General features: G+C 45.1%; 1 protein-coding gene across 3 annotated transcripts; it reads right to left on the bottom strand.

The window, feature by feature from the left end:
* Positions 1–8,994: 8,994 nt before the first annotated feature.
* On the bottom strand, positions 8,995–15,409 carry RAB29 (RAB29, member RAS oncogene family). 3 transcript variants are annotated; one of them, XM_059675704.1, is made up of 6 exons: positions 15,390–15,409; positions 14,828–15,069; positions 12,218–12,289; positions 11,354–11,535; positions 10,205–10,326; positions 8,995–9,424 (listed from the first exon to the last, which is right to left on the bottom strand). In XM_059675704.1, exons 2-6 carry the CDS (start codon positions 14,949–14,951, stop codon positions 9,313–9,315), a joined length of 612 nt encoding a protein of 203 aa, XP_059531687.1. In that variant the 5' UTR covers positions 14,952–15,069; positions 15,390–15,409; the 3' UTR covers positions 8,995–9,312. The 3 variants fall into 3 exon arrangements, with proteins under 3 accessions (XP_059531687.1, XP_059531686.1, XP_059531685.1); XM_059675703.1 differs by lacking the exon at positions 15,390–15,409 and adding an exon at positions 15,364–15,383; XM_059675702.1 differs by lacking the exon at positions 15,390–15,409 and adding an exon at positions 15,203–15,332.
* Between the last annotated feature and the right edge of the window lie 316 nt (positions 15,410–15,725).

Below are 15,725 nucleotides of genomic sequence, written 5' to 3' on the forward strand. Positions count from 1 at the left end.
TTCAGAGGCCCGTAATCAGACGAAGCCCCCGTTCCCCCGTCTCTTCAAAATGGATGAATCAAACCAGCCGAAAATGCGCCAAAGCCGCCGTGCAACCAAACCCGCTGGGGCTGGTGGACGCCGCCCACAAACGCCCGGTCATTGGCGGTTGGTGCCAGCTGCGCCGAGCTCATTAGTCCATTTGAATCATCACGTCCCCTAGGCCCCGCCCCGCGCTTTCATAGGCCCCGCCTCCCCCACTGGGTCCTGTTAGTCAAGCTGCTCTGAGAGCGCACGGCTGCAAAACAAAAATGGTCGCTGCGCAGCCCGCCCCCTGGTTTCCACTCCAGAGTTGCAGATTCGTCTTGGGTCGCGCCTTGGAAGGACTAGGAAAAAAGATTTATATAGGAGATAATGTCATTTACTGTTAGTGTCACTATCTTTTATTTCGCCTGCTTGATCATCTGAAACCACACCAACAGCAAAACCTAGGGGATAGGCTGCTGATTCGTCACTAAAGCGCTGTTTCAGAATTGGAGGGAAATTCCATAGGTTCAAAAAATTTGATCTTAGACCGGTAAGCCCCTTGCCCTGGATTTAGTATTTAGCCCTCAGGGGTCTAATCCCGCTGCTGGAGTAGAAAGGCAGGATCATAACGAAGGGAAAACTTCACCCCCAGTTTCCATTCTCCATTCTGGACCTTGGGAGACACCTCAGGGTCACCAAGCCCGGATCTTGGACATTACTTAGGGGGGCCTAATGACCAGGAGTATGAACTCTGGGGCCACAAGGTGTTTTGGTGTGAAGGTCCACAGCTTAACAGCCTCAATTTTCTTATGTGTAAAATGGGAAGCAATAATACCTTATAGGGTTATTCGGATTAAATAACTTGATACATGGAAAATGTTTAGGAAAGTCTCTGGCGCACAATAAACATTAAGCGCTTAAAATTGTTAAGTGCAATTTTTAAAAAATATTTTTTAATTGATTTTTTACAGAGAGGAAGGGAGAGGGATAGAGAGTTAGAAACATCGATGAGAGAGCAACATTGATTCAGCTGCCTCCTGCACACCCCCTACTGGGAATGTGCCCGCAACCAAGGCACATGCCCTTGACCGGAGTCCAACGGGGACCCTTCAGTCCGCAGGCCGCCGCTCTATCCACTGAGCCAAACCGGTTTCGGCAAAGTGCAATTTTTAAAAGGTGACCTGATCCCTAGATAAAGATGGGGGGACTGGCTCAAGACTCAAGTCAAATAACTTAGGGTAACTCCGGTCACCCCAGTAAAATCCATGAACATGTGTTGGATGCCTGAACTCTCGGAGGCAGAGCTCAGGATCCCTATGGGAACAGCAAGGTGTACCCCACCATTGCAAAGTAGACACAGGCAGCCTGTTGATAACCAACTGCAGATATATGCCATATCAAACAAACCCACCACTGTCTGCCCCCTAAAGTGTCCTTCATAGGCTCTGCTATTCTAAGGGGAAAGACCAGCACAGGGAACCAGCCAAGCATTAACGTTACCTTCTGCCTCTTCTACACCACTCCACTCTTCCTCCTTTGAATGTTTCTTTTGTTGTTGTAAAAAGACTCATAACACAAAATTCACCATTTTAACCACTTGAAATGCATAGTTCAGTGGCATGAAGTGCATTTACATTGTGGTGCAACCATCACCACCAACCATCTCCAGGACTTTTTCATAAAACCCAATGGAAACTCTCCCCATTAAACACAAATTCCCAGCCCCTGGCACCCACTAGTCTACCTTCTGGTCTACTGGCTACGTCTCAAACTTGTGTAAGAATTCTAAACTCCGTTTCTTCCCAACCTGAAATGCTAAACTCCCTTTCTCCCCACCTCTTTCTCAATTTGTATCCAAGTCCTACTTTCCTTTAAGAAATCTTTCTCGATCTCTTTCTTCTTTGAACTTCTATGGCACTGATCTTTATATCCCCCACAACTCCTACGATAATACTAGACACATAAAAGGTATGTAATCTAAAATGATTATACAGCCCTGATCGGTTTGGCTCAGTGGACAGAGCGTCAGCCTGTGGACTGAAAGGTCCCAGGTTCGAGTCCGGTCAAGGGCATGTACCTGGGTTGCGGGCACATCCCCAGTGGGAGATGTGCAGGAGGCAGCTGATCGATGTTTCTCTCTCATTGATGTTTCTAACTCTCTATCTCTCTCCCTTCCTTTCTGTAAAAAATCAATAAAATATATTTTAAAAAAAAGTTTTCATTATAAAGGTACTAGAGGCCTGTTGCACAAAAAGATTTATGCAATAGGCCTTCCCTTCCCCTGGCTGCCGGCACCCAGGCCTTCACTGCTCCGGCCAGAGCCGCCTTCAGTGCCTTCACTGCTCTGGCCGGAGCTGCCTTCAGTCTTCGCTCCTTCGCTTTGTGCCTATGTATGCAAATTAACCACCATCTTTGTTGGTGGTTAATTTGCATATCTCACTGATTAGCCAATGGGAGGCATCGCAAAGGTACAGTCAATTACCCTGTTTGTCTATTATTAGATTAGATTAGAATACCTGTATGCCCATTTAATAAACTCTTTTGTTTCCACCATACTGAAAAATCATATGGAAAAACTTAAAGGATGCCACCACCAAACACACACATGTAAAAGGGGAGGCAGTGTATGATAGTAAAAGGCTCAGTTTCTGAAGTCACACTACTTAAGCTTAAAAATTGTGCCACTTGCTAGCTATCTAACCTTGAGCAGTCTTGTTTTTTTGTGCCTCAGCTTCCTTATTTATATATATCATAGGGTCTTTGTAAAAATGATCTATGTGAAGTGCTCAGACTATTTGGTTTATGGCAACATTCAGATGTTAGCTGCTGGCAGCAACAGGTGAAAATGTAATGGCTGCTAAAATCCCTGTACTTTCCAACAAGAGAGCTAATACTCAAAATTAAATGATAGTCACTGCATTTTGGTGACATATGTTAATAAGTGGAACTTGTCAGTTAAGCATATTATATCTGTAGTGCCTGCTATTCAAAGGGCACTAATTTGGCTCCAAATTCAATTACTCATTCTCTATTCCACACATGAACATGGTCTCAAAATCTAACACAAACCAAGAGTTTCAAACCCAAAAGGGGTCAGTCTGTTCCTCTAACTGCCTGAGCTTATTTTCTAAAATAGGTTTTTCAGGTTAAATGTTCCCCAGAAGCCTGAAGGGCAGCATGAAGATGGGGAATTAGACGACTTGCAGTGATGTCTTGGCTTCATTACAAATTCAACCAGCTGCCTTTCAGACAGTCAGATTTAGAGGAATTCGTTCCCTCAGCCATAAAATGGGAAGAATTGTTTGCTTTATTTCCAAGATAGTGTAATAAACACAAACAACTTACATATCGGAGGAAAGAGTTTAATACTAAACCAGACATTGGTGTCCAGAGCTACCCTTCTCCTATCACGATAAATCATAAAAGCCTACCTTGTCTCCTTTTCCTATTTGCTTTCTCCTCTTTATTCCCACTGAGTTCCTAATCAGATGGACTTTGAGTATGAGTCAAGTTAGAATGGAAAGGAAAGGTATCAAAAGCACCATTATATAGTAAAGTACTACTATTAAGTGCATGTGGTGGTTAATTTTTTTTTATAAATATATTTATTGATTTCAGAGAGGAAGGGAGAAGGAGAGAGATAGAAACATCAATGATGAGAGAGAATCATTGATTGACTGCCTCCTGCACACCCCACACTGGGGATGGAGCCCGCAACCCAGGCATGGGCCCTTGGCCGGAATCGAACCTGGGACCCTTCAGTCCGCAGTCAGATGCTCTATCCACTGAGCCAAGCCAGCTAGGGCATGGTGGTTAATTTTATGTATCAACTTGACTAGACCCTGGGGTACCCAGATATTTGATCAAATATTATTCTGGGTGTTTCCGTGACGGTGTTTTTGGATGAAATTAATACTTAAGTCAGTAGTCTGAGTAAAGCAGATTGCTCTCCCCAGTGTGGGTGGGTCTCATCCAATCAGTTGAAGGCCTAAATAGAAGAAAAGGTTGACTTTCTACTGAGTAAGCAAGAATTCTCCCGCCTGATGGCTTTCGAACTGAAGTATCAGCCTGCCTGCTGTGGGTCTTAAACGGGGATGTCAGGACTTGCAGATTTTTGGATCTGTTAGCCTCCATAATTGCATAAGCCATTGAAATAGTAAATCCTTTTACATATATATTCTCCTATTAGTCTCTTTCCCTGATATAGAGCAATACTATTATTACACTGAAACTCTGCAGATAAAATTTGAAAGAATTCAGATTATGCTTGAAAGCCAAAGAGAAGGTGGGGTTTTTCTAATAACAATGAGCCAAGACCGGTTTGGCTCAGTGGATAGAGCGTCGGCCTACGGACTGAGGGGTCCCGGGTTCGATTCCGGTCAGGGGCATGTACCTGGGTTGCGGGCATATCCCCGGTGGGAGATGTGCAGGAGGCAGCTGGTCGATGTTTCTCTCTCATCGATGTTTCTGACTCTCTATCTCTCTCCCTTCCTCTCTGTGAAAAATCAATAAAATATATTAAAAAAAAAACACGAGAAAAAAAAATGAAAGTCATTGGTGGATATGCTGGTATTTTTAAGTCTTTGGTATTTATGGCGGAACTAAAAAGACGCGTATAGTTCTTTAGAACACATCTCTTCCTAGTGCAGCGGTTCTCAACCTGTGGGTTGCGACCCCTTTGGGGGTCGAATGACCCTTTCACAGGGGTCACCTAAGACCATCGGACAACACATATATAATTACATATTGTTTTTGTGATTAATCACTATGCTTTAATTATGTTCAATTTGTAACAATGAAAATACATCCTGCATAGCAGATATTTATTTACATTATGATTCATAACAGTAGCAACATTACAGTTATGAAGTAGCAACAAAAATAATTTTATGGTTGGGGGTCACCACAACATGAGGAACTGTATTAAAGGGTCGCGGCATTAGGAAGGTTGAGAACCACTGTCCTAGTGGTTTCCTACCTAATCCAACTTGCATGTTGGGGGGTTGTTTGGCTGTAATAAATGAGTCACTTATACAGCTGAGGACTCTTCACACATAGTGAACAAAACGGGTGGAGGGGAAACTTCCTTGGGCAATCTGGTCAATGGAGTGTATAGAATACCGTGGAGATTTTTACATCTTTTAACCGTGGCCTTAGATCATGTCAAAAGCAGGCCACACTGCCTACGGAAGGACAACGAAGGGCAGGAAAGCCTCACGGAAGATGGGGCATTGTCTTGAGGACAGAAGACAGACCACATAAAGAAAAGAGTTAAATCTGGAAATAATGAGGAACCCAAACATTCTTTGGCAATAGCTACGGAAAGGGAATTAGGGAAATCTCTTGGAGTAACTTTGGCTGACTGGTAGTAACAAAAGAGCAGACCTCACTTACCGCTGAGGGGCCTTGCTTGGCCTGTGGTCTCTTTCTCTCTGCTTGTGTGGTCACTTAGCTTTCTTGCCCAGAGTAGAAAGCCTGGCAGGGCGCAATCCCACAGCCCAGTTTTCAGCCCTTCCTTGTCTCTTAGAACATACTGCGGGGAATGCTTGTTTTCTTTTGGGCCACAGACCAGCTGTGGTTGGAGGGACATCTTGTCTCAAATACGGAAACTTCTCTAGGGAAGGGCTACAACGGTACCCAGGTTCCAAACAATTGTACCTGAGAGGTGGCATCCAAATGATAAGATCTAATAATTTTTTTTAAAATATATTTTATTGATTTTTTACAGAGAGGAAGGGAGAGAGATAGAGAGTTAGAAACATCGATGAGAGAGAAACATCGATCAGCTGCCTCCAGCACATCTCCCACTGGGGATGTGCCTGCAACCCAGGTACATGCCCTTGACTGGAATCGAACCTGGGACCCTTCAGTCCGCAGGCCAACGCTCTATCCACTGAGCCAAACCGGTTTTGGCAAGATCTAATAATTTTAATATAATCATATTTCAAGTCCTGTAAATATTTTCTTCTTCCTTAATTGTTTTCCCTTTTCTTTATGGATAGGGACATAGAGAGAAATTAGTTGTATTTCAATTTCTTCTTTAATTAGTTTCAGGCCTATAATTTTCACCAATTAGGAGAGAAAATCCATAAGGGCTGGCAGGCCAGCTTCTAGCAATGCTTGAAAGGTAGGTAGATTTTGAGTCAGCAAATGGAAAAAGAAAGGATATTCTATTTTTTAAAATGGTCACATTTCTGAGCAGCATTTGGGATGTTACATCAAGTACTGAATTGGTATTAGGCGACTGGTACCAATAAATTAACAGATAAACAGGAAAACATTTACCTTTGTTTTTAAAGAAGGTATTTAAAAAATAAAGTCTCTACTTCCACAATACTCTTGATTAATCAGCATAGACTAACTTTTTGTTTTGTTTTGTTAATCCTTCCTGGAGGATTATCGGAGGATATTTTTCCATTGATTTTTAGAGAGAGTGGAAGGGAGAGGGAGAGACAGAGAGAAACATCGATGTGAGAGACACATTGGTTGCCTCCCGCACATGTACATGCCCTTGACCAGAATTGAACCTGGGCCAAATCTCAAGGCCAATGCACTATCCATTGAACCAAACCAGTTAGGGTGAGATAGACTAACATTTTAACAAACTCACATTAAAGGCCAATAACTATCATGAATACAAGACTTATTTCCCACTTATTTGATATTGCTGGGGTTGAAACCAGTGCCTACAAATCAATGTTCTCCTCAAATAAAAAGAATTTGTTAACCCACTATTACCTTCAGAATCATTGTAATAAAAACCCTACCTGAAAAGGGTGATAGAAAAGAGATCTTCAAGGTCTCCAAACTTTGTGCAGAAGTTATAATTGGTATTAAAAACAAACAGACTGAGTTCTGTCAGTCTGTTCCATGCCTCTGGATCTATTTTGTTGGTCAGTTTATTTTGTTCATTCGATTCCACATATAAGTTACATCTGACCAGTCAGACTTGGGAACCACTGACTTAGGATGCATTTAGACAAGTATCTCTCAAAGAACTGTGGGCCTCTGGGCTCACTAAGAATATTCATAATTCTGGGTAGGTTATAAATCACTATCCTGTGAGAATTTAACAAATTATACTGCTTAGAAGTGATTTGATACTAAAAACTCTCCCTGATTTAGCACTTAAATTAGCTAATGATTTCCTGTCTATCTACTCCCACTCCCAGGCAAAGGTCTGTACATAATATTTAGTTCCTGTGGCTGTTAAGTGCTAGCCACTCAGATTGCTCATAAGCAAGTTGCTCACAGGGTTTTGTTCTATTAACCTCTCCCTCTTCTTTCATTCAGATTCCCAGAGCTTCGAGGAACAGACAACTGGGCACCACATGAAGCATTATGCATCAAGACATCAACCCAGAAACCCACAGAAACTACAAACCCCTCCCTTACCCTACTGGTAGGGAGACAATTAGACCAAACCCTAATGTGAGAAGTAATTTCTTTTCAGAAAGAAATGTTGGCATCACACAAGATAGATAATTTGAAAGCTTGACCTTTTTTTTTTAGAGGAAGGAGGAGAGAGAGAAAAGCGTCTATATGGGAGAGACATATCACATCAATTGGTTGCCTCCTGCTTCTGCCCTGAGCAGGGACTGAACTCACAACCTAGGCATGTGCTCTGACCTGGAATTGAACCTGCAACCTTTCCATGCAGGAGATGATGTTCTAACCAACTGAGCCACACTGGTCAGGGCAAGTTTGATTGTTCTTGAAGCCAAGACAAGAGAAAGCTAATTATGACTTTAGAAGCTTCAAAAATAGTGACTTTTGGGTCACTCCCAGTAGCCCCAAACCCAAAGATATCAAGCCCCACTCTTACTGTATCTCTGAATCAGATCTTTAAATTAAAAGTCCAAGACAGAAAGTATCTGAAAGTCATGACCTTTGATTTCATTTTCTTCTCAATCTGAAGTCCTATCAGATTGATACCTCAACATACATCAGATGGAAAAATAAGCTCAAAAGCAGCTGAGAATTGTGATCCTTAAAATACAGACACTGATTTCTTGTGTTTTTCATTTAACAGCATTTATTGAACAAACTATGTAGCTTTTTCCCTCTTGAATTGCTTTTTATTTTTTTAAATTTATTGTTTAAGGTATTACAAATAGAAGTACATATGTCTCCTCGCACCCCCCATTGACCTCACCCTGGCCTCCCCTACCCCCCAGTACTTGCCCTCACCCCCTGCCCCCCAATGTCTTGCATCTATTGGTTGTGCTTATATGCATGCATACAAGTCCTTTGGTTGATCTCTTACCCTCCCTCCCCCTGCCCTGAACCCTCCCCTACCTTCCTCCTGTAGTTTGACAGTCTGTTCGATGCTTCTTTGCCTCTATTTTTGTTCAACAGTTTCTAAAGCTCTTTATATTCCATAAATGAGATCATGTGGTATTTATCTTTCACTGACTGGCTTATTTCACTTAGCATAATGCTCTCCAGTTCTACCTATGCTGTTGCAAATGGTAAGAATTCCTTCTTTTTTTACAGCAGCGTAGTATTCCATTGTGTAGATGTACCACAGTTTTCTAATCCATTCTTCTGCTGATGGGCATTTAGGCTGTTTCCAGATCTTAGCTATGGTAAATTGTGCTGCTATGAACATAGGGGTGCATATATCCTTTCTGATTGGTGTTTCTATTTTCTTGGGGTATATTCCTAGAAGTGGTACTGGGTCAAATGGCAGTTCCACTTTTAGTTTTCTGAGGAAACGCCATGCTGTTTTCCACAGGGGCTGCACCAGTCTGCATTCCCACCAGCAGGAGGAGGGTTCCTTTTTCTCCACATCCTCTCCAGCACTTGTCGTTTGTTGATTTGTTGATGATAGCCATTCTGACAGATGTGGGATGGCTTTGATTTGCATCTGTCGGATGACTAGTCCTTTGAGCATGTTTTCATATGTCCAGACACTGATTTCTAATCCTACCCACAAAATCCCAGATCACAAATTGAGTGATGAGATTTTTCTTATACAAAAGGCACTAACTGTACAGATGACGTATTGTAGAATTGTACACATGATACCTATATAATTTTGATAACCAGTGTCACCCCAATAAATTCAATATAAAGGGGAAGAGTAGGAAGGTACTAACTGGACCACAGGAGTCAGCAGCAAGTGGGAACTAAATTTCAGGAGATGCAGAAATGCACATGGGTCCCAGGTGTCTTTTCTTAGTGATGATGGCCCTCCTTACTGGACAGTCAGCAGGAGACAGTTCAAATGTACTTAATAAAACTGCTGGGTGGGCCACCAAAGGGGAGGAATTAGAGCCCGGAGGGAAATCAGGCGTAACACGACTAGCAGCAGCCCCAAGTATAGGAAGGCTTGGCTTGTAGGTTGATGTAGTCCCCTTGGGTGGACAAAGACATATCTTCTTTGGAATTGCTCATCATCTTTTCAACGAGGACTCTAAAAAACAAATAAAAAATAAGCCTGAAAAGCTGAACGGAGGGAAGGGAGAAACAGCAGACATTGTCTTAATGCCAGATGGCGTTCAATAAAGCCACCAGGTTTGTCCCCAGTAATCTCAGGAGAGAGGACAGCATCTCTGACTTCAGAAGCTGGCATTCAACTGGCCCAGTCTGTTCTTATTTGCTCAGAAACAAGAAAAAAGGTACAATGGGCTGCAGTGGAAGATGAGTACATCTATTAAATCTATTTACTTTCATCAGAAATCTGTGCAGAGTGGATAGATTAAATAAACAAGAGCTACATGTTTCTTGTTGGCCATCCACCCGGTATTTGTAGTTGATACCATAACATAGTAAATTTAATGTGGTTAATTTGTCTGAAAAGGAAGAGCTTATCCTTTGTTTGGAACACAGAAGCAAGCTGAATCCTGATCTGTGTTATTTCAGTGTCTAGTTGATTTGTACTTGAGGTTTCTGGAACAAAACTTCGTTTCTAAGTACCTGCCAGAATCCCACTGTGAGGTTTAGTGATCAAAAGATGGAGTAAGATCTCCAGTTTGGTATTTCAGAAGATGAACCCAGAATTACTTTTGCTGTCAAGAAACAGAATTCTGTTCAAGAAACATTTATTAAGACTTGCTGTTTGTCAGGCACTGTTCGAGGTTCTGAGAGTATAAATATAAATCAAGAATATGCTCTTGATTTTAAAAAAAAGAAAAGAAGGTATAATGGGCTGCAGTAGAAGATAGGTACATCTGTGTGCCCATAAGCTACTCACCTCATGGCCTCATTAACATTTTTGTTCTCCTTGACGGATGTTTCTGTCCAACCCGTGAAACCGTTCTCCTTACTGAAACGGTCAACCTGGTCTCGGCTCACTGCCCAAGGGGACAGATCACACTGGCAAAGAGAATAAATAAAAGGCAACACCATAAACTTCCTGGGATTAGGGACACAGCTCAAATACCTGTGGATTTAAAACCTTTCCCCCAATGGCGAAGAACAGCAGCATCTAAAATCTACATTCAACGTTCTTCCCCGAGAAAGTCTCAATATCCCTTGAAAGGAGGTAGAGATGATTTTGCCAAATTGAGAAGGGAAAGTGGATCACAAGAATGGAAGAGCATTTTATTTTATTTTATTTTTTAAAATATATTTTATTGATTACTTTTTTATAGAGAGGAAGGGAGAGATAGAGGGATAGAGAGTTAGAAACACTGCTGAGAGAGAAACATCAATCAGTTGCCTCCTGCACACTCCCTACTGGGGATGTGCCCGCAACCAAGGTACATGCCCTTGACCAGAATCAAACCTGGGACCCTTCAGTCCACAGGCCAATGCTCTATCCACTGAGCCAAACCAGCCAGGGCATATTTTATTAAAAAAAATTTTTTTTTATTGATTTCAAAGTTGAAGGGAGGGGGAGAGAGAGACAGAAACATCAATGATGAGAATCATTGATTGGCTGCCTCCTGCATGCCCCCACTGGGGACCGAGCCCACATTCCCGGCATGTACCCTTGACAGGAATCGAACCCGGGACCCTTCAGTCTATAGGCCGATGCTCTATCCACTGAGCCAAACCAGCTGGGGCTGGAAGAACATTTTATTTTATTTTTTATTTTTATTTTTTTTTAAAATATATATTTTATTCATTCTCTACAGAGAGGAAGGGAGAGAGACAGAGAGTTAGAAACATCGATGAGAGAGAAACATCGATCAGCTGCCTCCCGCACATCTCCCACTGGGGATGCGCCCGCAACCCGGGTACATGCCCTTGACCGGAATCGAACCCGGGACCCCCCAGTCCACAGGCCGACGCTCCATCCACTGAGCCAAACCGGCCTCGGCTGGAAGAACATTTTAGATAGCTTGCCCTCTCACCACCGATTGAGGCCAGGAACCATTTTCCTAGATTGACCATGTACCTTATTGGCCAAGAGCAGGCAGGGCACAGGCTCTCCATTGGGCAGTGTGAGCTTGCTGTCCAGGTCCTGTTTCCATCTCTGGCTGTTGCTGAAGGTAGTGGCATTGGTAACATCAAACATAATAACACAGGCAGAGGCATCTCGATAGTACAGTCGTGTCATAGATGTGAAGCGCTCCTGCCCTGGGAGGAGAGGAGAGGCCTCTAGAAGGTGATCCTGAGAACCAGTCCCAGAACCCCCTCTTACATCCTATCCTTTCTGCCTTCGTTGTGGGAGAGAAGGCAGTAGGCATGGTGGTTGAGTCCAGATTCTGTACCCAGATCGCCCAAGTCCAAATCCCTGCTCTGTCATTGACTATCTATGTGACTTTGGACAAGTCAAGCTTTCAAGGCTAAGTATTTCCCATCTGAAAAGTGGGGACAGAAGCAGAGCAGTAGCTTTATCATAGGGTCATTGCCAGGATTCATGAGTCAGAGAATAAAAAAATGTTTAGAAAAGTGCTTGACACATAACAAGGGTTAGCTATCATTATTGTCTCTGTTTTTTCGAGCATCTTGTTTCTCACCAAGATCAGCTGGAACGAGCACCCTCCCCCTGCTGTGGGAGCATCCACCTGTGGCCTGGACCATCCACCGCCTTGCCAGCCCCTCCCCACAGAGGCTGCTTGACATTTACAGGGCAGGACATCGGCAGAAACATCTACCAAAGTCCTGTGTCTATTCAGCGCGTGCATCCTCCGCGCAGCTCCATCGTCCCAGCTTCGGGAACACACTCCTGGTTTTCCTGTCCCCCCCTTTTTCTCTGGGAGCTGGCTGGTTACCCCAAAACTTCTCCCTCTGTTCCTATTCAGTCTTCTCAGCCTACCTGCAATGTCCCACAGCTGCAGCCTCACCATCTCGGAGTCAGACCACTGGAGAACCTTCAGAGCGAAATCCACTGAAAATATACGTGTAATGGAGTTGAATAAAATGTACCTTTAAACAATCCACAGAAAACCTCAGATCAAATCTGCAGTTTCAACACTAGGGAGACACAACTCCTATTTATTTACTTACTTATTCATTCATGTAATTTTTAAGCCCTCAGTGAGCTGAGATGAGCCCACACTCAGGTATTACGTATGGAACAGCTCATGCATACTCTTAGAAGGGAGTCTTTAGCTTTTACTCTCTTGTCAAACCAATTCATTTGATACTATTTGTCTCCAAGGCTGGAACTAGGAGGGTGGGAGTAATTATGAAAACAATTACTAATCTCAGGTTAAACAGCTTCTGGGAGACTTAGGGAGTTTTCTCAGAGAAGGGATGATAGGGGGCAAAGGGGAAATGAAGTAAGTGTGGTGGCTTTTGCCTCTTTCACATTCAATTTCACTCTTGGCTCCTCATCCAATCGTATTATGATACAAACACACTCTGGGGAATTCTACATCTTCCATAAGGCTGTAGGAATTATCTTGGGCAGGAATGGGAAAGAGTGACAAGGTCCCAGAGGATTCCTAGAAAGAAGACAATGCGTAGCTCCGACAGTGTGGTGCAGTGGTTGAGCATCCACCCATGAACCAGAAGGTCAGGTTTAGATTCCCCGTCAAGGCACATGCCTGGGTTGCTAGCTTGATCCCCAGTAGGGGGCGTGCAGAAGGCAGCCCATCAATGATTCTCTCTCATTGCAACCATATTCTTTCTAGTAATCTTCTGGGACCTTGTCACTCTAACCCATTCCTGCCCAAGATAATTTCTAATTCTGTCTCATCATTGATGTTTCTATCCCTCTCCTCCTCTCTCTGAAATCAATAAAAACATATTTAAATGCTTGTTAACGTTTTAAAATTCCATAATGAATACCAGCACACATTTTCAAAATTTACATTGGTGTAAATTTTTTTTCCTTTAAAAAATGTGTTTTTTTTCTTCCACCCCAACCTCCCCATCTCGGAACCCTCTCCAGCCCAAGATCCAGGTCCCCAAACCACTTGAGAGAAAATTCACATCCTTCAATCCCTTCCCAGGCGTGTCTCAAGGAGGCGCTGGGTGGGGTGTGAGTAGGGAAGGGGCAGGGTTTCCCCAGGTTCCCTTCGCACCCCCCTCCCCCAGATGTGCAGCGGGAGGGGAGCGTGGGTGGGTGGGATAGGGCGTGTTGGGGAGGGGATGAGGGCGCCCAGCGGGAGAAGCAGCAGGAAGGGTGTGTGCCAAAAACGTGTGTAGTTTTTTTTTAAATGGAGATAAATGTTTGTTCCTCTCCACTTCACCAGCTCTGCCCAGCTAAGCACCTTCTATTTAACAAAAAGGCATTTCTACTCCTGAAAAACCAGTCCAAAGATCACACCTAGAAAGAAATGAATTAACTCTTAAGGTGTTCTCTTCCTTCCTCCATAACCCAGGTTGAGAGTAAAAGGGGTGGGAAAATAGGCCAAGGAGTGGTATATTTTAGATCCTTGAAGAATTCCTAAGTTGCCTTTCTTTTTAAATATATTTTATTGATTTTTTACAGAGAGGAAGGGAGAGGGGTAGAGAGTTAGAAACATCAATGATCAGCTGCCTCCTGCACACCCCCTACTGGGGATGTGCCCACAATCAAGGTACATGCCCTTGACCGGAATCGAACCTGGGACCTTTCAGTCCACAGGCCGACACTCTATCCACTGAGCCAAACCAGTTAGGGCTAGGTTGCCTTTCTTTAAGCAATCAATGGATAACAAACACATAGCTCATCTGCCCTGATAAGTGTCTGACTGCGTGGCCTCCGGACTCTCCCCCCCGCAGGCATCCCGCAAACAAAGCTAGGCTGGGGTCAATGCCTTTCTGCTCCTGCAATAGCTGCCTGGACCGCCCGTGAGAGGCAGGACCCCTCACAGGCCCCGCGCGGGGTCTCAGCTGCCTCTGCTGGGCTCGGAGACCTGCCCCTGACCGCTTGGCCGGCTGCCCGCAGGAAGAGACCTGAGCACAGAGTTCTCTCGCGGACGCAGCAATTGCTCATTTTCTCCCCTCCCCTCCCCACGTCTCATCTTCACACCTTCGCCCCATTTCTTTCCAGGCAGTCGGCTCAGGTGAGAAAACCTGGCGGGGGGGGGGGGGGGGGGCGACCCCAAACAGGCATGCTAATCAAACACCCAGCCCTTATTCCCTCTAACAGTGGTTCTCAACCTTCTGGCCCTTTACAGTTCCTCATGTTGTGACCCAACCATCAAATTATTTTCGTTGCTACTTCATCACTGTAATGTGGCTACTGTTATGAATCGTCATGTAAATATCTGATATGCAGGATGGTCTTAGGAGACCCCTGTGAAAGGGTCGTGCGACCGCCAAAGGGGTCGCGACCCACAGGTTGAGAACCGCTGCAGGATCCCAGACACCTACTTCCTGACCCGAGGAAGGACCCAACGACACGAGATCCCCAGCTCCCACCCCGCTGGAGGCCCCAGCGGGAGCCCGCGGTCCCGGCCCCGGGTCGGCCCGCCCCGCCCCCTGGACGGCTCACCTCCCACCGTGGACTTGTAGTGTTTGCTGAAGCTGTCCTGGGAGTACCTCTGCACCAGCGACGTCTTGCCCACCGCGGCGTCCCCCACCACCAGCACTTTGAACAGGTGATCGCGGCTGCCCATGGCGAGCGCGGTGGACGTTTCAGGGAGCCGGGAAGCCGGGGAACCGCTGGTTTTAACCTCTGTGGCTCCCGGCCACCTTCGAACTGAGGTTCGGCATTCCGCCCACCGCCTGTTGGGGCTGCACTGACGAGAAAGCAAAAAGGGAAACTACACTTAACCTTTGCGCGCTTCCTCCGCGCGCGGCCGCAGCTTGGGTGGAGCGCGGGGCGCCGGGCGCCGGGCGCGACCTCCGAGCCCCCGGCTGATCGCACCTTCTCCCCGTGCCCGCCCCGCTGCCGAGAAACGGAATGAAGCTGGGCGGTGCCGCACCCGCCCGGACTTCCCCCGAGCGGCTCCAGCGAGCGACTAAACCGGGCCAGCTCACTTCCCGGGTTGGACCAGCAGATGGGCGCCCTCCCTCCACTGAACAAACCAAACTCTGCGGAAGGAGCGGCTCACTCCTCTGCTCCCCGGACTCGGCAGGCGCGGTTCCTCGGGTCTACTCCGCACGCGTCACGTGCTGGTTGTTTGGAGAACTACATTTCCCAGCTTCTCTCGCGGTGAAAATAGTAGTGGAGTGCGGAGACACGCCCGCGAGGCCTCCTGGGAAGTGTAGTTTACGCAGTATTGGTTTTTTAAAAACTTAACAAGTTCCAAGGCTTGCGAACTCCTCCAACTTTCGGAATGCTATTTTAAAAATCATTCTGGAATAGAAAAGATTCTTAAGAGGGATTTGTTCGGCGTGATCTCATCTGCCTGAATCAGTCCTCAGGTTCCTCATTATCTTGAAAGGTT

This window comes from Myotis daubentonii, chromosome 18 (assembly GCF_963259705.1).
Source record: "Myotis daubentonii chromosome 18, mMyoDau2.1, whole genome shotgun sequence".
Taxonomy (NCBI): Eukaryota; Metazoa; Chordata; class Mammalia; order Chiroptera; family Vespertilionidae; genus Myotis; species Myotis daubentonii.